The sequence below is a fragment of the Anguilla anguilla genome, chromosome 6 (genome assembly GCF_013347855.1).
Source record: "Anguilla anguilla isolate fAngAng1 chromosome 6, fAngAng1.pri, whole genome shotgun sequence".
In the NCBI taxonomy this organism is placed as follows: domain Eukaryota; kingdom Metazoa; phylum Chordata; class Actinopteri; order Anguilliformes; family Anguillidae; genus Anguilla; species Anguilla anguilla.
In genome coordinates, this window is record NC_049206.1 from 20964199 (window position 1) to 20987539 (window position 23341).

Sequence of the window (23341 nt, forward strand, 5' to 3'; positions counted from 1 at the left end):
GTGGATACAGCTACGCTTCATCTTGGGATAAATTTCTAATCTGTTCACTTTCAGGTTTCAGTAACTTATATCACATGATTTCTCACTCAATTCATTTGATTTCCTTATACAATTAAATGCAGAGAGAACATTCTGTGTTTCATCTTTGCATTTTTTTTCATATAAATTTAAACCATTTAAATAAAAAAATTGCAATTTCCTGATGTCGATATTTAAGATTGTAAATACATATATATTTTAAATGTCATGTGTGCATGTTTTACATATGTACTACACTACACTGTATTTAGTAATATATATGACTAGTACAATATTCCACCTTTGTATGACAATGTTTCTTAATTTTCCCACTTAATATTTTAATATTTAGGGTATTTACAAAACCGTTTTTAAATGCTTAATTCACACAGGTACACAATGACACACTGCAGCACTTCATTTGTTTATACATATTTATAGAAAAATAGTATCTTCAAAAGAGACACAGAGAGTACACATAAATGTATCTTTACAGGGTATTTCTGGTTCGGCACAAAAAGAACAGTAAACCATCTCTCCCTCCCAGCAAGCAATACTCATTCATGACTCAGAAGTCAACCGGGACCATAGGCTGTAATTTATCATAGACTGTATATGTGTATTTATTCATTACAAATAGAATACTGTATGTGTTTTAATGAGAACATGCTACCTAGATATTAAATATTTCTCTAATGTGCACAAGGATATTTATCTATTTTCCAGGGAATACAGAATATTTGTAAAACAATAGTAACTTGACATTTTTTTCAAATGCAGTCCTTCATGGGTTTCAGTGATAAAGTAAAGCACAAACTCTGTGACTGATCACAGCCAGTTTGTTTTCTTAAAATCTAAGAGCAAACCTGCTCCGAAGAAAGTGCACAATAACCTGTTACATTTAGTATAAAGAAGTAAAAATTTAGATCAATGTGAGCCTGCTTCTATCCGGTGGTGGGCTTGTATGTATCGGAGAAATCATTCAGAATAGGTTTACCTTTAGCACATATTTGATGGTGGTAGTAAATGACTCAGATGAATGACTAATCTCACATGTGGTCAACTGTATTAAGTGGTTATCTACATTTTCTGCTGCCACTGCTACAATGTCTACCTTGAATGCTACAGGCAACTGTAATTCACAAAGAAGAAAGGCTGAGATCTTGAACATGTGACAATATGAAAAGCTCAAAGGGTGCTCTTCTGAACAGCATTTAAAAAGTTTTCCCCAGCACTGTTCCGTGGGAATAGCAAAAACACTGCACAAAACCAAGATGGCTACCTGTGCTTTCTACTGAAAGTTCTTTCCCTGCATCGCCGAAAAAATCTGTTAAAATCTATCTCTGGAACTACTTCCTTCCACGATTTACACAGTGAACAGACCCTCCTTAGCTGGACCAAGAGCAAACGCAGTGAATTTAATTTTCCTCAGAGCGAAAATAGCTTCTTGCTATGTCATGTGATCTGAGCTTACTTGTGTACTTGAGCTGCTGTGCATTATGGGAAAGCCCTCTGTAGGACCGTATGGGGTGCTTTGGGAGTGAAGGGCTTGTAAGCACAAAGGAACACACTTCAGGCTTTGAATCAGCTGCACATTAGTCTTGTGTCCACAGGTCTTGGGACATTTAGGGCAGCTACTTTGGCATCTTTCTGCCTCTGCCTCTCCCTGTATCGCCCATACTCTGTCTCATATTCTCACACATACTCTTTTACTCTGTCTCTTCCTCCAGCTTTATATATCTCTCTCTCTCTCTCTCTCTCTCACACACACACACAGACACACTTCTGTTACTCTGTCTCTTCCAGTTTAATCTCTCTCTCTCTGCCTCTCATTCTCTCCCCCCTCTCCCTCTCTCTCTCTCATTCTCTCTTTCTCACACACACACATATTCTGTTACTCTGTCTCTTCCAGCTTATTCTCTCTCTCTGCCTCTCCTCTCTCTCTCTCTCTCTCTCTCTCCCTCTCTCTGCCTCTCATTCTCTCTCCACACCCCCCCCCTCCCCCCGTCTCTCTTTCTCTAGGTGTCCTTCAGGGAGTTGATGCGGGCACAGATCTTGAGCGCGGGCCCCAGGCGGATGTTCATGGCGTTCATCAGGTGCTCTTCGGTCAGCAGCAGCAGGGCCTGCCCGTCGATCTCCTGTGAGCGGAACTCCTCAGCGATGTCCTGGCAGCCTGTGGGGCGGGAGGACGGGCGACAGGCTGGGTGACACGGGGGACTGGCTCTCATCAGTCTGCCTGATCAAAAACACTCCCAAACCCTGCACTGCAGTACAGAGGAGCCCTGTGTCACATCAAGCTGGCGGGCTTACATCCAGACCTCCGTTCAAAATAATTAAATAAAATAATGCACCTCTGTTCAATGTAAGGCATCAGCTAATGCCACAACATCTAAAACATCAGCCTAAGCCAAAATATAAAATGTCAGCTAAAGCCATTATGTAAGATATCACCTTAAGCCATAATATAACATGTCAGCCAAATCCATCATGTAATAACAATCCTCAACTAATCTTTGGCAGTAAATCAAATAATGACTTCATAGCTGACATAAATTGCTGTATTACTGTCTGCAGATACACACAGCAATGTCTGTCAGTTGTAATGTAAGACACACTTAGGCCATAATATGATATGGCTATTTTCATAGTGTAATGCACTTCCTGTAGTACCTTATGAATGGGGGGAGAAGCAGGCGGGTTTTTTAACACAGTTTTTAATGTCTCGCATGTGACAGAAAGCAGACGGTACCTGGCAAGCTGTAAATGAAGGACCAGACCTCTTGAACGGTCCAGAGCGTGGGGTTGGGCGGGGTGGTGGACGGGCTGCTGGGGACGCCACCCAAGGGCTCCCTCGTCCTCACCAGGCCCCGCTCCCTCTCCCGCTCACGCTCCAGCTCTGTCTGGCGCCGCAGCCTTGTTGTCATGGGAACGGGAGGCTCCTCCTCCTCCTCGTCACGTGCCGGCTGGCCGTCCACTGCATTGTTGTATGGAGCCGCCACCTTTAGCCCGAAACACCACTATGAGACACAGCTGTAAAAGCCTCATGGCTTAATTGGCTCAGTTTGTTAATTAGCCGCATATTTAATGTGCTCACTAAATGTCCTTTTTCATGCAGGCGAGGCTTCTAGAGTTTCAGCACAGTTGGATTTTGGTGAATGAACAGAACAGAAAGTCCCACAGGGTGAGTTAATGAGTCCTCATAAGTCACTGACCTGTCTTAGGAAGTGAGTCCTCATAAGTCATTGACCTGTCTTAGGAAGTGGGTCCTCATAAGTCAGTGACCTGTCTTAGGAAGTGGGTCCTCATAAGTCAGTGACCTGTCTTAGGAAGTGTGTCCTCATAAGTCACTGACCTGTCTTAGGAAGTGTGTCCTCATAAGTCACTGACCTGTCTTAGGAAGTGGGTCCTCATAAGTAACTGAGCTGTCTGAGTAAGTCAGTCCTCATAAGTCACTGACCTGTCTGAGGAAGTGCTCTCTGTTGCCTCCATCTGGCCGGCTCGGTGGGCGGCCCCGCCTCCCGTCCGTCCTGCGGGCCCAGCGCCCCGATTTGTCGGCCTTCAGCAGGCTGATGCGTTTGGTGCAGCTGACATTGAACCTGAGAGGGAGAGCGAGAGAGAGGGAGCAACATAGGGCAGGAAGGAGAGGAACAGAGACAGAGCAACAGAGGGAAGAAAGGAGATAGAGACGGGTCAGGTATTTTCCACACCGTTCATGCCAGTGAAGTACACGTAGCACTTACATCTTATGCAGGTTTTGCCTGCGGCCTTACCATATAAAAATACATACACCCAAGCCTGTTCTGTCAACCTCTGCTTCTCTGAAGTCCAGCTGCACAAGCGCCTTTCAGAGAAGGGCATTTCATGTGCAGCAGGCCACCGGCATATTGCAACCGGCCAGCTGTCCGGAGGAGTTGCTCTTGCCTCATGGGACAACCCTGCCCACTGAAACCCTCTCTCCTTTGGGACAACGTGGCCGATTTGACACCATCCTACACGACTATCCACCACAGGTCAGGACGCGATACTAGACCATGGGGTACATCAGCACACTGAAGAGCCATACTTTAAAAAGACACACTACCCAGTGCCCATGAACATATTCTTGTGATGAAATACAGCGTAAGCCAGCAAGGTTCAGGTTCTTCAGATGAAAATGTTTACTTAAATCACTTTTCAGAATTCTGGGCATTGCTGTCGATTAAAGCTAGAAGAAGGACTGTGTGATCTCTGGGCATCCCCGCTTTCCTAAGCAAGCGCAATTAGATGGGCATTTGCCCCAAAGTCTACATCTGGCCGCCAATATCTTCCCCCTTCTTTGATGTGTGTGCAGAGGGTCATAGAGGGAAATCTGTAAATGATTATATGTTTTGGTCTTTCGGTTCCTTATGAGAGAATGTGATTTTGGGCAAAATGGGTTCCAGGTGCAAAGCGATACATTCCTTAACAGTGGGGGGAAAAGAGCTAAGCAAAAGACTTACTCCCTGTCCATGTGAGGGAACATGCAGGGGAATCACTATCAGAGCTTGCAGAAAAAATAGGAATGGTTACATCATCCAGTTACATCAAAACTGGCCAATTCTCAACAATATTCTGCGTGATATTTCAAAGAGTCTTATAGGTTAGCTTTGTAAGACATTGTATTAGGAAAGATATTCATTGTTCTCTCTCCCAAAATGGCTTTTTGTTTTTAGTCAAGCTGTTATAGGGTTTAAATAGCAGAAACGGGGGTACCCCTCACCGTCTGACGCAGATCATGGAGCAGAAGCGCTTGGATCTGAGGAATGTGTGAGCGTACCCTCTCTTCCCGCAGAACTCGCACTCCAGTACGTCCATCGACCCCTCCTCCGTACCATCTGCCAAAAGCCGAGACAAGGCAAGCCATTCAGGTACGGTAATATGACACGGCGGCGGGGGGGGTGTAGCGGGGTCACACTTAGCGGAATACCGACCCTCGGCGGTGGGTGCGTCGTCCATGTCCGAGTCGGTGGAGTTCTCGGGGGGCTCCGGGTCCATGGGCTCGTCGCAGAGAGGCTGCTGCCCGCCGTTGGACTTGGTCTCCTGGGCCTCGGGCAGCGTGGCCTGCTGGTCGACCATCAGGGAGGAGCGGCTCACCTGGAGCACACATCACTCGGTCACATGACCCGGCACGTCACCCAGGAGCTTTTCAGGAATGCCCTCCGTTTCACTGCTCAAGGGGGACGATGCCACACAAAGATGGGCAATGACAAGATGGCAACTTCCATCTTAGGCCCTGAGCTCTCTGGCATTCCCCACAATGAAACACTGCTTTTTAAAGATGTGGAGGGCAGAGAGTGAGCATGTGCACAATCATTCTGCAAAGATTGTGATTTCTTTTGCACATTCGTTTGTGCCCTTTGTCAATTACTGTGGTGAACCTTTTTTCTACCCCTTGGGCTTTGCTAAAACCCCAGAGCAACATCAGCTCCCTCTTGTGGACATACCGGGAACGGCTCCAGCCCCTCTTGGATGACGAAGCCCTCAATGAGGTGTGTGAGGATGTGGGGTTTAACGATCGCCTGTAGGGGCTGGCTCTCAGGACCCCCCGGGAGGCTTGCTGGGGGGTGCTGGCTGGCGCTTCTTACCACGGCAGGCAGTAGGGGAGGGGGGGAGGAGTTGGCATAGGGGGGCTCCCCGGGGGACCGTATCACAGAGGTGCTGCCCGTTGATGTACCGCAGGGAAAACCAGAAACATCTGGAGGCCAGAGCAGAGGACCAGAGTCACCAGGCGGCATCTAGGATGCCCGAGTTCCCCCCACGGTCCGGTACTGCCGCACAAATATCAGTGACTTTCACTTTCACAGTTCATGAAATAGACCATAGAAGACATACAATGTAAATGTATGCAGTGTGCATTGGTGGTGAACACAGGGTTCAGTTACAGGCACTTTAAGATGGTCATTGATTCATACAGTGATTCAAGGCATAAACTGAATCAAGCTTCCTACTGGAACACACTGTGTTGCAGTGCTGGTAGTGGCACCAGCGGGTGTGTTACACTCTGTGTCCAGGTCCACAGGGAGAAAGCCCCTTTACTTCAGGGTACCTGTGCAATTGTCCTTGTGGGTGGCTGTGTCTTCGCTGTTCCCCTCCGATCTGGTAGATGGCGACAGAGTTGGGGGAGTTGGGGTCATGCTCCTGCGCAGGTGCAGGGGTCCATCTTCTCTCGTTTCCTCTGTGCACATCCCCTCCGCCTCATATAGCCTCTGCCCCTGCTACCCCACATATCAACTCCTATCATGTATGTTACACAAAGCACTGTGTGTATACATGTGTGTGTGTAATAATAATAATAATAAGAAGAAGAATAGAAGGCAGGTAGGCAGGTGGAGCTCACCCAAACCCTTGATCACTAGTACAGTGCACACTCACCGCAGAGGAATCTGTGGGGGCGGCCGGCTGCACCTTCAGGTCCACGGCAATGGTCTGTGGAGGTGGAAGGTTCTGGAATGGCATCTGGACCAGCGCTTCAGCCACGGGGAGCTCCTCTTCAGACAGCAGCATCTGCCCAGCCGGCACGGCCAGAGCCTGCAGGGACAGCGCCTGCACCGAGGTGGGTGGGGCCACGGGATTCGGGGGTGTGGTCTGGGGAAGGGAGACGGCGTGCTGGGAGGCCTGGGAAGAAGCCGCGGTGGCGGTTGACGTGATCGCCACAGACAGAGGGAGGGACTCGACATGTGAAAGCAGCTGGGAGGGGCCAAGTCTCACAGACGGAGGCTGTGATTGGACAAGAGCAGCTTGGGGCTGGATGACAATGGCTGGGGATTGGCAGGTGGGTGACTGAGGAGGGGCCGGGGACACAACCACCGTCTGCTGTGGCTGCTGCTGCATAGCTGCCTGCGATGTCTCACTGGGGAGGGTTGCTGCAGAGACAGCAGCACAGTGCTGCGATTGGACCGTGGCTGGGGTGGGTGTGGTCAGGGTTTGAATGGAGACACAGTGCTGGGAGGGGGGTGGAGTCTCTTGTGCAGATACCCGGAGAGCAATTGGTTGGACCTGCCTGAGGGCACCGGCAGGCTGCTGGATGATAAGTTGGTGGTGCGCCCCCTTGTGGCTGGTAGTGCAGTGCAGCTGATGTTTCACTAGGGCCTGTGGCTGAATGGATGAATACGATGCTGAAAGGAAAATAAGATAAATATGACCATGTAGCTAAACAAATGGAGACACAGGTGATTTTCTAATGTAAAGACCATGCAGGGCTCCTGTAGTACTTCTCATCCAAAATTCAATTATGACTCTTCAAGGACATTCAAAGTTTTTAGGAACTTTAACTTAATCTGTAAATGAAAAATGTAAGAATGGTCTTCAGTAAAAAGTTTACACTATTCACACTGTAAGCAGCTTATCAACGATATTATGTACTTTTGACAACAGAATGTTGATGTCACTGCATTTACTAATGTTTGGATTTTGCTGAAGCGTATATGCATAACTAAATGCCTGTGTCACAAAATCCAACAGAAAATAAAGCAATTCATGGCACTCAAGCACATTCGCATGGTCAGACTCGGTAACCAGCACCCGCAGGTTTGACGGGCCGGTGCAGCTCGTGGGGTGACGTACTTGGCACAATAAGCTGGTGGGTGGAGGGGAGGCGAGTGACCTCATTGGGGCGGGGCTCGCTCACGGGGGGCCCTTCGGGGGACTCGGCCTGCGGGCCGGGCCTCAGGGGGCATATGGACATCTTGGGGATGGAGGGCACCAGCGCCAGCCCCTGCGAGGAGGCCTTCAGCGGGACGCTCTGTGCCCCCGGCGAGGCGCTGGATGGGTTCGCCCGAACGGCCAGGCTCTGGACCTGGCATGAGACGGGTCACTCAGTTAACCTCCCAACATCACCCTTTCTGTTTTTAAAGGAATAGTAACAATTATAATGCAGAGCAGTGGAAACGGATTTAAGAGAAGTCTCCCAAGTGCGTTGTTTTTGGGTTAGGCTCGCGGGCTTGTGGGCGGGGCTCACCTGGGTGGAGGCGGCCTGAGAGGAGGCAGAGGAAATGACGGGCAGCTCAGACTGCACCGCCCCCACCGTGGCAGCCGGAGTCAGAATCAGCTGAGACACCAGAGGGACGGAGAGAGAAGGAAGGGAGGAGGAAGGAGAAAGAAGGAAGGAAGAGAGGTGGGAGAGAGAAAAAAGAAGGAAAACAGGGAAAAAAGGAGGAAAGGGTGAAGGGTGGAAGGGTGAAGGAGGGAGAGGAAAAAGATGGGAGGAAGAAAATAAGAGAGCAGGGGAAGGATGGAATGAAAGAAAAGAAAGAATGGGAGGAATACATGGACAGAGTGATAAGAAGAGGAAGAGAATGAGAGCAGGAGAGCATAATGAAGGAAGAGAGCCAAAGAGGGGAAGGAGAGTGTGGGTAAGAGAAATAGAAAGGGAGCGGGAGATCGAGAGGGAGATGGGGTCCAGTGAACAAACCAAGCGAATGAGGGAGAGGAGGAGGGTGAAAGACAACAAAAGAAAAAGTAAATTAAAAGCAAGCAAGGAGAGAATTTGGAAGAAGAGAGATAAAGAAGAGTAAGGGTCAGACAGAGAGAGAGAGACAAAAGGAGAGAAATAAAGACAAAATAGGAGCTGAAGGATGTTAGTGGTTAAAAAAGCAACATCCTCCTCTTGTGTTTCTATGCACAAAGCACGTATAGTTTTCACACAAAGAAAATTCATAGAGTGTTAGCTAGCTTCGGGGAAAGATGCTCTGACGTGGGGCATGTGTGCTTTGTCTACTCTCCCTATGTTGACGCATAGCGCATAAGCGTGCTTTTATAGAGGAAGAAAGTCCGTGTGAAGCAGGACGAGTGACGAGTCAGATATCAGGATTCACTACTGGGCAGCAGGGCTGTCAGCACGAACTTCACAATTCAGACGTAATTCAATTGTCAAAAAGTGCTTTATTCAAATTTTAAAGAGTGTTTGAACGTGCAAACAAACAGTGGCATATTTTAATTTGCGCACTTTCAAAATTGTTGCCCTTTTGCCCCTCGCGACTCAACTACATAGCACACGTAGCCCCTGTCGTACGCGGCACGCAGAAATCACAGCATGCGGCTTTTGGCGTCTAAACTTATTTGTTTGTTTTGTGTCTCTGCCAATTCTTCAGTGGGTTTTCCGGGAGGCTACATTTCTTATTTTGCTTCAATCATGGGTAAGACATCATTTGACCGCAGAAAATTCTGAAACTGCAATTTCATTATTCATATTGCTTTTTATAGGGCCGTTTACATTTTGTCACAAAATTATGCAAGATGCAAGCCTCAGCCAACAGTTCTGTCGATGTTTCAGCTCATTGTGTCTCTTCTGCCTCTCAATTTCTCTCACATTTAATTCCCTGCTCCCTCCCAAGTAGGCCTATGTTAGCCCTCACATTCTTTTTCTATTGTAGTTCCATAGCATATTCATATATATTAAAATAGCCCTTACCCAAAACTTATCTGGCTACTACTTTGGAAAACAAATTACTGACTTAAAACATACTTTAATTCATGATTTGTGATTAGGGAGCGACTAATACAGCTCACCTAATATGGCAGAAGAAGACATCTACTGTTAATACACTTTTATTTGGCATTAATACAGAGTCCGATTTAGTAAAGCCCGTTGTTATAAAGTTAAACATTTTATCTTGAAGGGATAAATTGCCTGAGTAATACTCCGAGCTTTGAAGTGCAATAATGACTAGAGGAAAACTTCCTCCACAAAATCAGTGAATTTTACTCAGCAGTCAGGGTCTTCTGTTTTTATGCTGGTCACATAATCTTATGTTGCCTGAAAGCTCTTTGTTCTTCAGCTTGCTTTGCAGCGTGGGCTCTGGTGGCATAAGGTGACTCATTCAAAAGCATTTAACATCGAGGCGTATCTCGGTGAACGTCTTCACAGAATTATCTACGGGGCTGCATTTCTCATGCAAATCAATTCATTTCGCATGTATTTAAAAAAAGCCTTGGGGACACAACAGTTAGAGGAGACCCAAAGGGTCAGAGGTCAAGAGTCAGAGGTCAGACTGGTCCTACGCCCCGGGCCCCTCCTTACCATCTGGGTGCGCAGGTACATCTGGGCCTGGCTGCAGGTGGAGGAGCCGTTCCCCAGAAGCATGGCCTGTTGGGATATGGCGCCCCCCGTGGCCGTGGAGCTGGGGTTCTGGGACCGGCTGATCAGCTGAGCTGTCACTGGGGAGCTGGGCAGTGTCATCTAGGGCGGCAAAGGGGGGGAGAGAGAGGGCGGGGGTGGGCAGGTGAATAGATTTCGGGGTAAAGGCAGAGAGGGAATATACCCAAAGATGAGAAATGTGTGAAAGCAGACAGAAGACGAGTGCACCGCAGGCAGAGGAAGGGGGTGTCGGAGGCAAGAGGAAAGCGAGGTAGGAGAACCACAGGGCACAAGAAAGGACCCAGCTTTAGGGAGTGGGAAAAGCAGTTACTCACAGACTTCCCTGAAAGTTACATTTCTGACCATTCTACAGGGCACATGGTGACTGTACAACAGTATTATTATTATTATTATTATTATTATTATTATTATTCATATTATTCATATTATTGTTGTTGTTGTTGTTGTTATTATTATTTTGGAGTATAATATGTCAGCTTGGTATTTTAATGTTTATCCATACAGTTTTGCACACACACAATGAACATGTAACCTCCACTTCATATAGTACAAAAGATTTTCCATAAAATCATTTGCACACAGATGACAAATAGGAATTACCATATTTCTGAATAATACATTTTTCATTAAAGCATATAGGCTGAAAAGAAATGCAATGTGTTTGCTCTCCTATAGCATTGTCTTCCAAAAGTCAAATGTTCATGATTAGCTTGATAATTCTACATGTCTTTCGCAAGAATGCCTCTTCCTGTTTTCTTTTTTTAGTCAATTAGTCTAATCACAAGCAGTACTGCGACAAGCAAGAAGGAATCAAAGTAGACTTTGGTGCGATCCCTTCTCATGAATAAGCCCCCACAACGCAGCCCTGAATAATTTCACAATCTCGCTACAAGCCTCGAGCTAACACTGTTGCTATGTTTCAAAAACGGACCTGGTGATAAATGTTGCTCACGCTCACTATCACATCCTACATGGGCCTCAGAGGGGGCACAGGGCAGGGCCCTGTCTGCCAGGCCCCAGTGCTCTGCTAATGCACAGAGCAAGGTCACCGAGCTGCCAGGCTTGAGAGAGAGAGAGCTAAAAAGAGTGTGAGAGAGAGAGAGAAAGAGAGAGGGAGGGAGGGAGGCACCCCCGGCACAGATACCTACCGAGGCCTGTGAAGCGCTAGGAGACTGGGGGACGTTCCCGTTGGGCGAGGGGGAGGTAGAGGGCGACTGCCTGCTTCCCGATAGCGCCGTCTGAGGGATCGAGAGGCGCTTTTCAGAGCAGAGCGGCTCCAGGCGTGCTCGCACGCTCGCGTCCACACCCAGCCACACAAACACGCAGCGCGACGTCTGAGATACGAACAGAACAGTTAAGACACCGCACACGCTCGCGTCCACACCCAGGCACGCGTGCGCACACACACACACACGCACACACGCACACACACAGCGGTGACAGGGGACGCGACAGGGCTGGTGTGCAGCACGCTTTGATGTCCCTGAAACCCACAGAGGCAGGCGGTGACTCACTGAGCACACCGTCGCTTCAGCCTGGGGCTTTGATCACTCCCCTTTAACAACACTGACATTAGGCACCTTTCTCTGGCTCTGCCGCAAGCCTTCGCTACTGAAAGTTCAAACTGGAGCAACATACAAGACAGAGGCTCAGTAAAGGGGGTGGAAAATGTGTATGTGGGGGGGTTCTATAGAGGGTTTCTGACTGGGGGCAGGTTTAGGACGTGCCAAGGTTATACAAATAGTTATGGTGAGGTTTAAGTTAATGGTGAACGAAAGGAGGCACCACCTTAAATAGGTGCGTGTCATTCACACCAACGCTGTTGGCCACAAGGCTAGCTGGAGGAGCTCTAACCGAAATAAAAAGGAGGAGATGGAGAGAGATACAGAGGCTGCAGCAGAACCACAGGAAGCAGCAATATGTGCAGAGAGCATTTGCAAGTGCCTGTGTATGTTGCACGCACATGTCCGGGTGTGTGCGCGTGTGACTGTGTGTGTGTGTGTCCACGTGTGTGTGTTTGTGCGCGTGACTGTGTTTAGGTGTGTGTGTTTGTGTGTGTGACTGTGTGCATGCGTGTGACTGTATTGTGTGTGTGTGTGTGTGTGTGTGTGAATAAGCTCGTATGCAGGTGTGTGTGTCTGTGAGAATAAGCTCATATACAGGTGTGTGTGTGTGCATAAGCTTGTATACAGGTGTGTGTGTGTGTGTGTGTGAATAAGTTTGTATACAGGTGTGTGTGTGTGTGTGTGTGTGTGTGAATAAGCTCCTATACAGGTGTGTGTGAGTGTCTGTGTATAAGCTTGTATACAGGTGTGTGTGAGTGTGTGTGTATAAGCTTGTGTACAGGTGTGTGTGTGTGAGTGTGTGTGTATAAGCTTGTGTACAGGTGTGTGTGTGTGTGTGTGTGGATGTGAGTGCATGGTGTGTGTGTATAAGCTCATATACAGGTATGCTCTCCCCCACCTGCTGCACGCTGGCCAGGCTCTGCTGCTGCTGCAGGGCTGCGGTCTGGAGCAGGAGGTGCTGCCGCTGCGCTGCGTACATCTGCTGCAGGTACTGCGCCGCCATGTTCTGCGGCCGCTGGATGGCCTGCTGGATCACCTGGGGGGGGGGGGGGGGGTGACAGGGACACGTCTGCTACGGCACAGCCGACGCCAGCGCCCCCACCGGCCTCCGCAAGCACAGGCAACCGGGAAAGGTAAGGGTCGGAAGAAAGGCAGCATGGGAATTTACCTGTACTCCTGAGTAGTGTCCGCTACGGGCTAAAAGAAGCACGCTCCCGGGCTACTGCAGTATCACAGCAATAACTCACACCAAGATGGTTAAGTAGCCAGCCGTAGCCTGCAATACTGTACTGGACATGGGCACCCCCGGCTCTACGTAGAGTATGCATGCTTTGTACCTCAGCTACAATTTTGAAATTCAACTGCCTGCAAACATAACTTGTTTGCATATAAATGTCTCGGTAAATCTTTTTAATGGGGAAGGCAGTATCAATGCTAACATTAATTGATTTTTTTTTTTCTGCGTAACTTGGGAACAAATGCTGTGAGCACCCTGGTACTGGGCCTACAATATAGCAGAGGCAGGGGCCTGGATTCAGTCCACGCTGGCGCCAACCGCGCGTCGTGCCCCCGCCCGGCATCCGCGGAAAAGCCAGCCGCAGTCAGCGGCGGCACGGTCTGGGTTCCAAGGCCAGAACGTTCCGTTACGTTTTTAACAGTCCGTCTTGAAAAGGAAGTTCATTCTGAACGGTGGGAACATTTCTCAGTGCTCCTCATAGAGGTTTAATGGACGTGCCAGGCGGGAGGGAATGCTGGCTGTAACACGAGGCTGGTGCTTGCGTACGCCACGGTACTCATTAAAGTAGGCAACTGGGCAGAGAATAAAGGCCACGCGATGCCCACGACATTCTGCCACCACGCGTTCGGTTCAGTGCCACTTCTGCTTTGAAATGTTCGCTCAGCATTATAGCACTCTTGAAAATGTTTCAGTCTTTATCCATATGCATCACTTCAAGCATTCTAACTGCAGTAATCAGCAGTAATTATACAATTAAGCTAATGAGCTTGTTGGCGCAATGGTTAAAATCTCTAAATCAGGGGTGTCCAGTATTATTCGAAAAAGGTCACGGTGGGTGCAGGTGTTTCCTCTCAAACAGTACTAAAAATTGTTCATTAGTTCAATCAGGCAAGACAGACCTGGTCCAGAACAAACACCTAACCACACACCAGCCATTCTCAGGTAAGACTGAACATCTCTGTTTTAACTGAATTATTACCTGAAATGAGTAACAAACTTTTGTGTTTATTTCTTAACAGATACATTCAGAAAGTCCTCTATCGGCCTCTCCATGTTGGAGGACAGAACTAGAGGTCAGGAAAAACTCATGACCCTCTAATAGCCTTTGGTTTTGCCAGTCTGTGGAATGGCTGGTCAGCAGAGCTGATGGTTATGTGCACTGGTCGCTTGCAGTTACCTGGACAGCCTGTCTGTCAGAGGGGGTGCTGTAGAGAGAGGTAGGGGGCGCCTGGGTGCGTGTGGGGGTCGAGGTGGAGGTGCTGGTTGTGGTGGTGGCAGCCAGGGCAGTGGTGGCGGTGGAAGTTGTGGTGGTCACGCTCATCTCACTGTCCATCTCTCCTGGACTCCTTGTGTCCGTCGCTTCTGGGTCTGTGGAGTCAGGAAGCTGGCTGGAGGGAAAGAGCATGTGACTATAACCACGGTGACCAACCTAATGCACGGTGTCCTTGGTGACATTTTCCAGGAACATCAGCTTGCCACCATAAACCTCCCAAAAGCTCAGAATATGTAGTGTTAACAGAATGCATTGTTTTTCCGCACAATATGCGAGAAAGCCAACACTTATTATATCTTATTATATCTATATCTTAGCATAAAGCATTTTTAACTCAGTCACCACCTTTTTGTTTCTATGCACACCCATATTCTTTGAGTATGTGTGTATGTATGGTGTTAAAGTGATATTCCTAAAGTGGTGGCAACTAGGCTGTCACCATTTCAAGGAGGTTGGAAACACTGTTTCAAAATACCTTCTCAGCTGTTTGAAATATAAGATTGGGGGTTTGAAACATCAGTCAAATTGGGCCCTGACAGAGAGAAGATAGATAAAATGTATCCGGATTAGCATTTTTCTTTAGCTTCATGGGACACTTATATAAACAGGATATTGCACAGGATGCAATGTTATTAAAATAACTAATACCAAATAATGGGTTTTCTGTTCATCCAGGCATTCAAACAACATTTTAGCAAACTGCCATCTAATTCCCCTGAGATGTGTCCACACCACTGAAATGTTATGGTCTGGACCCCCTCTGTAGCAGTTTCAATGAGCAATCATCTGTAAGAAAGTTAGAAAACATAATTCATTTAATCAAATTTTCATGAGAAAATAGCGAAACAGGTATGTCTACATCAGTTATGTGAAAGTGTGTGAATACATAACTAACTAATAAGCATTGCAAAACAATGTCATTTTCAGAGTTAATTTTACCAATGCCAAATAACATGCACATGCAAAAAAAGAATATAGCATCTCTTCTTTGAGAAAAGGCATCAACCACTTAAATTTTAAAACAGGTTGGTTGTCTCATAGTAATATTTGCTGGGCCATATCATACACGTTTCTTTTAGCAGCTAGTTTCTTTTAGCAGTTTGGCTCCACACAACAAAATCAGTGTATCATTCAGTATCTCAATGTTCAAAATGTATTGTGAAACATATTTGTCATTGCACAAAAAATCTGCATTTAGTGTTTCAGAAGCATTTGAGGTCATGGAAATGGTATTTCAATGCACTTTTTTTTTTTACAATGTAGCCTTCATCTTTGTGTGTTTGACTGCAATGAAACAGGCCCTAGTTCTCCAGGGGGCAAAAGGCAGCATAGGTGCAAGGCAGCATGTGTGGCAAGGGAGAAAGCCACTGGATGCCGGCCCCTGCTACCAAGCACTGACCCCTCCCAATCAGTGCCACTCCTACAGATAACAAATACTGTAATTACTTTGTAATAACATGGACAGCACAGCTCATTTAATTAATATGGATTTTTAAATGAACTCTTTATGTTTTGTGAATGTTATAAGCCTACAGCATATAAGTAAATATTCTTACTAGTACATCCAAATTGCAGAATGCCTTGCTATTTAAAAAAAAAACAATTTTGAACATATATATATATTTTTTCTTTTTCTTTTTTTTTTAGGAACTGGGGTTGCCATTCATTAATATTGCAAATAGTCCACTATCGAACAAAAAAAGGTCATGCGAATTTTTACTGTAGGATAGAAAATAATAAAGAGAAAATAAAAATTTTAGGAGATGGTGAATATTAAGCATGTAGCTGTAAAGCATAAGTGGTAGGCCTACGAATAATATTTAACCATTTCAAAATTCTGAAAGGCCACCCAAAGTGTATGCATGATGTCATTACAAAATTCTACGATGCGTACTGCCCGTTTTCTTGAAAAAAATAGGCTACCCCAAAAATGGTTTGGAGTATGTTTTAGGCTAAGCAAAATGTTGGCTGTGAAGGGGCATGACATGCAGGTCACAGTGATACAAATTAATGCTTCAGAATTTAATAAGGCCTGTATATCCAATTTACGTACACAACATGAAAAGTCATAAAAACTCTGCTGTAGAACACACGAACAATTATGTTTTTCGGTCACATTGGGCGTAGCCGAAGGACACGGAGTCTAAGAACTTTCCATTCACGAGTTCAGGCCAAGCACCACACGCGTCAAGTGAAACAGATATAGAAGTAGCCCTACATGACTTAAAAATGAGATATGTAAAACAGTCGGCCTATTGGTAATAACAGGCTTCCAGTCTTGAAAGACTTAAGTTCAAGACTTGTAAAACATATCAGAGCGCAAAAATATTGCCGACTCAGCCAATTTGTAGGCTATCATGACGTCACTGATTTATATTTCCTTGTCTCTTTATTGTGCAAACAGCTGAGATAACTTCACCAACCCTCCTCAATCTCAAGTAAGAGCCATTTATAATTCATATAATGAGATTGTTCTGGTCTGTTAGGCTATGAAACCTCTGAATTTCAGAAACATTTCTAATTTTAGTAAACTTCTTTAGCAACGCCATGGTTAAACAGTGAGCATACATAGCTCTTAACTGACAGATTTGTGTTTTTAATGCAGCAAACAGGCCTGATTCAACAGAGAAAATGCATCACTGACTAGAAGACGAGACGGACAATCTTGACAGGTGGAAATAAATCTTCAATTCTTAGACAACGATGACCGGATTTATTACGACTGAATGCCTTCGGCGCGTGTGAGTAGGCTATGCGAGCGTGCGCGCTCACTCGCGTGTGTGCGATAAATCAATTTTTCACACTCTAAATGTCAGAAGCCTATTCACAACCCAGGCACAAAGACAGGCCTGTGTGATCTGGTAATATTATGGATTGTGTTGATATCCATTAATAATATGCTATGTCCCAAATTCGATAAAATTATGTTAGTTTTTTAAGTTATTCATTACATTAAAGTGTTGTCTATTTAGACTATGGCTGTGTAACAAATAATGACATTATTAAGCAAACATTGAGTTGTAACTTAGAATTTAAATTATTACAACATTATTTTGTAATAGCATTTTTAAAATAAAAACATACAGGAAAATATTGTCCCACAACTGTCCACCATATTTCTGAAAAATAAATAAAATAAATAGAATAAAAAGCTACAATGCTACAAAAGGAAAATAAAGGAAAATTTTGCATATTTTGTCTAGTAGCCAATTCACTTAATGGGCAGCACATTTTGTACTCCAGTGATTGCTATTTTATATACGTAAAAAGGTATAGTTTCATGTATGTAGCCTACCTAATGTGTACTGGCAATGTAAAACGTTAACGATAATTTATTGACCAGTGTTATCTGTTATAAATTTGAAGCAGAAGATCAAAAGAAGAAGAGACAGTCCCAGGTGCTTCCTTAGTCCAAATAACACTGCATTTATTAAATTGAGTAGGCCAGGCCTGCATAGGGGTCAGATAGTAAAACAGGCCAGTGGACGACTAAATATCCCCTGAGATTTAATGGAAAAGTTTAAATGTTACCTTGAAAAACTTAATTCGTAGCCTATTTTATTAAATTTCAGATGATAAATCAATGGGGTCCGCAAAACTGTTAATAGAAATTTGAGTATAATGTCAATTCAAGCTGCTTTAAATTTTTTTTTTTGTTTGTTTAATTCAAGACTGAACTATCATTATTTTTTTCAAAAAATCAGGGACATCACAATTTAGCATACAAGTGTTCGGTCCCTTGTGAATAGAGCCTATTCTAATATTCTACCTGAGTTTTATGCGTAACATAACTTCGTCCTCTACGACTATAACATAGCATGGTACTGTTTGATTGTAGGCTATGCCTATCAAGCGAAGCTGTTTTGTGTTTATAGATAAAGGAACTTTAAAAGCGAGACAGAATACAATAATCAGAAGATCAACAAAAACTGTCTAAAATAATTTTGAAGCCACCTTTAATTCCTCATGACAATGTAGCCTATTCTTCTAAATATCACATCTGCGCAAGTAAATTAACCTCAATCGCAAAATTTGCTTCCTGTGTAGCGCATTGCAAATCATAAATCTAAAGTTTAAATAAAATATAATATATCCTGGATTGACGGGCAAACATAACGTTTAGTTCTATCCTTACCGAGTGTGTCGTAAAATTAGAAATGGATTGCGCCAAAAATTTTCATTCACACGGTATGTTTGCACCTAGGGATCCCGAAGTATTTCGAAGTAGGCTATATACTCTACGACTGAATTATTTTATCGTATGGCAGCATTGTCTATTCATGAAATGTTGGACTGAATTACAAAGGCCCCTGGGTGCACTGTATTCCAAATTTAATAGGCTACGTGGATTAATCTGAACCAATGACAACAAAAATATTACCATGAACAAGATTTAAAAAATTAATAAAACAAACCAAGAAAACGTCGCGGCACTGGGCTATCCCATAAAAATGAAAATGAATCTTTTTCATTGTTTAACCCAGCCATCTATGAATATTGAAAACGTTGAAAACCAGTGGCCAGAGGTAGCCTAGCTATATAACGACACCGTCTCCTCAAACATGACTCCACAGGAAATTGATTGCCGTCGTGCTGATGAATAAACTACTACAGGTATTGTCAACATGCTCTGCTGTAGTCTTTGAGAGAATCCTGCTGACAATAAGACAAGGTGTCGCGAAAATGCAACCACTAGATCTAGAAATTCGTATAATGGGTTTCGTCAGTTACCACAATGTTCTAGTATGGAACATGTCTTGCAACATTCGAATCATTGTAAAAAATAAAATCATTGTTGCCTGCCCAAAATAATATTGTAAACAACATTCCACAAAAGCATCAGCAGGCGTAGCCTACCAATATAATAATTAACAGACCGTTTTCTGTATTTTAGATTTCTCTCTTCAAGAAATCCTAAATCCCAAATTTCAAATTGCGCTTTAAAGGTTTTCAACAGAATTCACCAATGAAAAGGTATTCACAAAGGGGGTTTGGTTCAGCACATCCCCAAATAAACATTCGATCGTCCATAGCCAGAGGGTTTTTAAAAAATTAAAATAAGGTTAATTGTATGTGATAATGAAGTTGGACACGAATGTACACACGGCTCTCGACATTTTTCATTTGACAACTGTCAATTCATTTACTTTAATTTTACTATGCATGGGGCGTTTGTCAAGTGCATCGCTGGTTTTGCATGCATTCCACCTAGCTCTTCTCTTCGCCCATCTGCTCGAGGTGCAGCCGCGGAAGCTGTATCAAAGAAACGCCCAGGTATAGTGACAATATTGTATTCTATCTCACCATACGGTTATTCTATAAAAGTCAAACGCATAAATTATAGTAACGTATTTCGGAACATCGGCTCTTTCTTCAAAACGAATTATGTAGGTTATGCCGTAACAGCGCAATGCATGCACACGCATTAAGTTGTCCTATAATTCTCGTTACCTGCCTGGAATTAATATTAGACATGACCCATCTCGGAGTGACCGTGCCACTGGTTCAGGCTGTCATCGTCCCAATCATGTTCTAATGCGTCAATGCTTTCTAAAATGGAGATAAAAACAAAACGCTACGTACGGTCAAGAATGAAAAAACAGACACAGCACCACTCGCAGTTTAGGAGGACCTCTCACAGGCATATTTTTAAAAACGATATTAATTCATCGCGCTACCAGCAACATCTATTGGGATTTGGAGAAACAAAAATCATTGCATTAATTTTCAGCGAACCATAGTTTTGAACATTGAATAGGCTACACCGAACTACGGTATTTCATTCGCAGCAATGCAGATATTCTTTGGGACTACGGAATCTATTTTTAATTTTTAATTGAAAGATGAAAAAGAGCTAAGCTCGATGAGGCAGACTGTTATTCAGAATTTTATATAAGCTGTATATAGATGTAGCTGTATTGTAGGCCTATATTTTAATTTTATATAGCTGTATATAAGCTATAAACAGTGAGTGCCATGTTTGGGACCGATTTTTTAAAATTGATTTGGCTCTGTACTCCACAATTTTAGATTTGTAATCAAACAATTCACTTATGGTTTAAGTGCACATTTTCACCTTTTATTTCAGGGTATTTTTTTAAATACAATTTGGTTTCATTATTTAGAAATTACAGCACTTTTAAAAAATAAATAATCTCCCATTTAAGTGCATCATAACGTGGGACAAGTGGCTTCACTTGTGTTTTTGATTAGTCAGGTGTGTTCAATTGTTTCCTTAGTGCAGGTATAAGAGAGCTTTCAGTGTCTACTTTTGATTCAAAATCAAAGCTCTCTAATACCTGCACCAAGGAAGCAATTGAACACACCAGTCTAATCAGAGACACCAGTAATGCCACATGTCCCAAACGTTATGATGCCCTGAAATGGGGGAGCTATTTATAAAATGTGGTGTAATTTATACATGATAAAACCAAAATGTATTTTAAAATACCCTGAAATAAAAATTGAGAATGCACTTAAACTACATGTGAATTGCTTGATTACAAATCTAAAATTGTGGAGTAGCCTACAGAGTCAAATCAATTAAAAAATGTATTTCAATAATTCTTCCGCTGTCTTTCGCATCTGTCCTGGATCGCCCCCTCGAGGAGTCGGCTTTCTTACCTCCACAGGGGCACAAGAACGCACGTTGAGTAGCCATGCATAACTGGGCCATGCATTTGCAGTGCGTCGGCCCGGCGTTGACTTTGCGTAGGCGTAGGCTACTTAGCTACGTAGGGTGTATGCCTGTAGGAGCCTGTATTGAAGTGTGAGTATTAAGGAAGCAGGAGATCTGATAATTTTTATAACACTAAGCCTCTTTCACAGGCCAGATGTCTATTTCTGTTCCCTGTAAACGCGTGACTCCTCTTTGTAAACGTAGGCTAAGCAAATTGTAGGCTAAAACATTCTCATGAATGTATAAGCTTAAGTACAAACACAATTTCTAATAATATGCTAGCCTATGTGAAAAAGGTCGGTATAGCATTTTTTGTTGTTGTTGCGACCAGAGACTAAACCAGAAATTAGGCGTACAGAAAATAGGCAGAAGAGGAAAATGCGTCAAATTGTAACCATAGCAACAGCTGCCTTCTACCAACAGCCATGGGACCTAACTTGAACAAAAAGATAAAGTTATGACATCTTTATCAAAAGCTCAACCTGCTATTGAGGCCAGGAAGGACAAATAAAAATATACTTTAAAGGCCGTTAATGCGGTTAAACATTGACGTGTATAGTCTTTGTGTAGGCAATACCTCAGGCCTACAAATAGCCAAAATGAACATAGGCTATTTATGAAGTGCAGGCAAAAGCCTATTAGCCTATGCCACTGGACATTGAATCTTAAGCTGTAGGCTACTTCAAGATTGCCAAAACAAAATCCCTAGCCTATGTCATTTTTTCCAGGCACACGTCTCTTGGCAAATTATAGAAAATGCTATCACTGCTGCACAAACGTTATGTTGATGTGACAATGTACCCTAATTAAGGTCGTATCGTTTTCTTAATCAGGGTAGGCTATCCACTGCAAAATAAGCCATTGTTTTAAATCGGCCCGATAATAACGTCAAAATCAACCTCTTGGTTCTGGTTTTAAATAAAATAGTTTTTAATAACCTTCAAATAAAGAATCGTTTAAATAAAGTTGCTGTTAATATTATCAGAATGAAATGGTAGCCTAGCCTATTATTTTTACCTCGCGTGTGATATCACAAAGCGATGACTACAATTGATTGAGTACTATCGAATATGTCCACAAGGGGGCGGAGTGATCTTGATGAAGCTGTAGTTGTCCCTTTTACTCTTTTGTCGTAGGCAGCCATATCATGGTTGTCAAACGGAATTCCTGGTTTAAAAAAAAAAAAAAAAAAAACGGAATTCCTGGTGGGCCACTAAAACATTTTGGAGAATTGGTTATAGCTCAGTCTCCAGCGATGATTACATTGAATACTGGTTGAATGATTGGGATATTTAAGGTATCGGCGAACAGATAGCCCTCCAGCCACTAACTAATATTGCATCAAGATTGACATTTGCATTGAATTTGACATTTTATTGGAAGGCAAGTTATACATAGCTTTCAAAATGTTGTAATTCATTTACTCAACCTGGGATAGAACAGCAAGTCATTTTAGGATATTAACTAATATAATTAATGTACATTAACTATAGGACCATTTTTGTCACAGCGCATTTCATTTGCTCTAGATAGTAAACTGCATTTGACAACAGTGACACTGGAACACTCTTCTGGAAATTTGCTCAACAAAATCTGGTGCGCCCATCATGTCTACAAGCCATAGAATGGTACTTCATTGAGTGCAGACCTCTACAACACCCTCAGGTGTCGTCAACCTAAAATCGAAAATCTTCCTTATCGAATCACAAATATCTTCAAATTCGGTGTGTAAAATAGTCAGTTATCCTGTTATTTAACACACAAACTCACTCACATAGACACACAGGCACACAGACAATGGTGATCACATGACCTGAAACTGACATGTGAAAAAATTTAACTGACAGGTGAAGGATGGTCCCAATACTGTAGGTCCATGAAGCATTGCTATAAATATCCTCATCTGTTTTACCTATTTAGTTTTATACGGAGTTTGTTAAATTAAAATTTTACAGTTAATTACACACCCCTTGAAGTTTTACGGTATTGATTCTATTTTGTAGCTGTAAACTAATGTTGTCTATGAAGATATGCGAAATAAAGTAGAATTAGTAAATCACTGCTTTTTCATTTGATCTTTTTTCCAGTCGAGCCTTGCACCTAATATAACAATGTAATAACATCATAACGTACAGTGCTATCTACAGCTACTCTGTCTTTACAGTGTAATGACATTTGTTACAGTAAACTTACTGTCGATGCATATGTGAGAGAAAACACTATTTTGAAATGACTCCCAGATCTTTTTTTATCCACGCTGTAGGCTACAAATTGGCATTATCGCTGAAAAACGACACCAAAAATAGACTATAGAAGCATGTTCAGTAGCCTATATCCTATCGGATGATAAGATGCTTTCTCTCTTCTGTGTCTTTCAACGCACACCGATAAAGAAAACCATACATGGGAATCGAAAAATACAGCCCAAAGACGAGAACAGACCATTCGGTCCATC

The 23341-nt window shown here is 43.8% G+C and overlaps 1 protein-coding gene across 11 annotated transcripts; it reads right to left on the minus strand.

Moving 5' to 3' along the window:
* Positions 1-437: 437 nt before the first annotated feature.
* On the minus strand, positions 438-23184 carry phc3 (polyhomeotic homolog 3 (Drosophila)). Of its 11 annotated transcripts, none has more exons than XM_035423380.1 (16): positions 19659-19769; positions 19355-19460; positions 14112-14322; positions 12596-12733; positions 11281-11370; positions 10055-10213; positions 7994-8083; positions 7600-7831; positions 6409-7151; positions 6083-6251; positions 5481-5731; positions 4968-5130; positions 4757-4871; positions 3476-3614; positions 2768-3017; positions 438-2191 (listed from the first exon to the last, which is right to left on the minus strand). In XM_035423380.1, exons 2-16 carry the CDS (start codon positions 19408-19410, stop codon positions 2037-2039), a joined length of 2961 nt encoding a protein of 986 aa, XP_035279271.1. In that variant the 5' UTR covers positions 19411-19460; positions 19659-19769; the 3' UTR covers positions 438-2036. The 11 variants fall into 11 exon arrangements, with proteins under 11 accessions (XP_035279271.1, XP_035279270.1, XP_035279279.1 ...); XM_035423379.1 differs by having other exon boundaries at positions 6083-6248; positions 7994-8092; XM_035423388.1 differs by having other exon boundaries at positions 5622-5731; positions 7994-8092.
* Between the last annotated feature and the right edge of the window lie 157 nt (positions 23185-23341).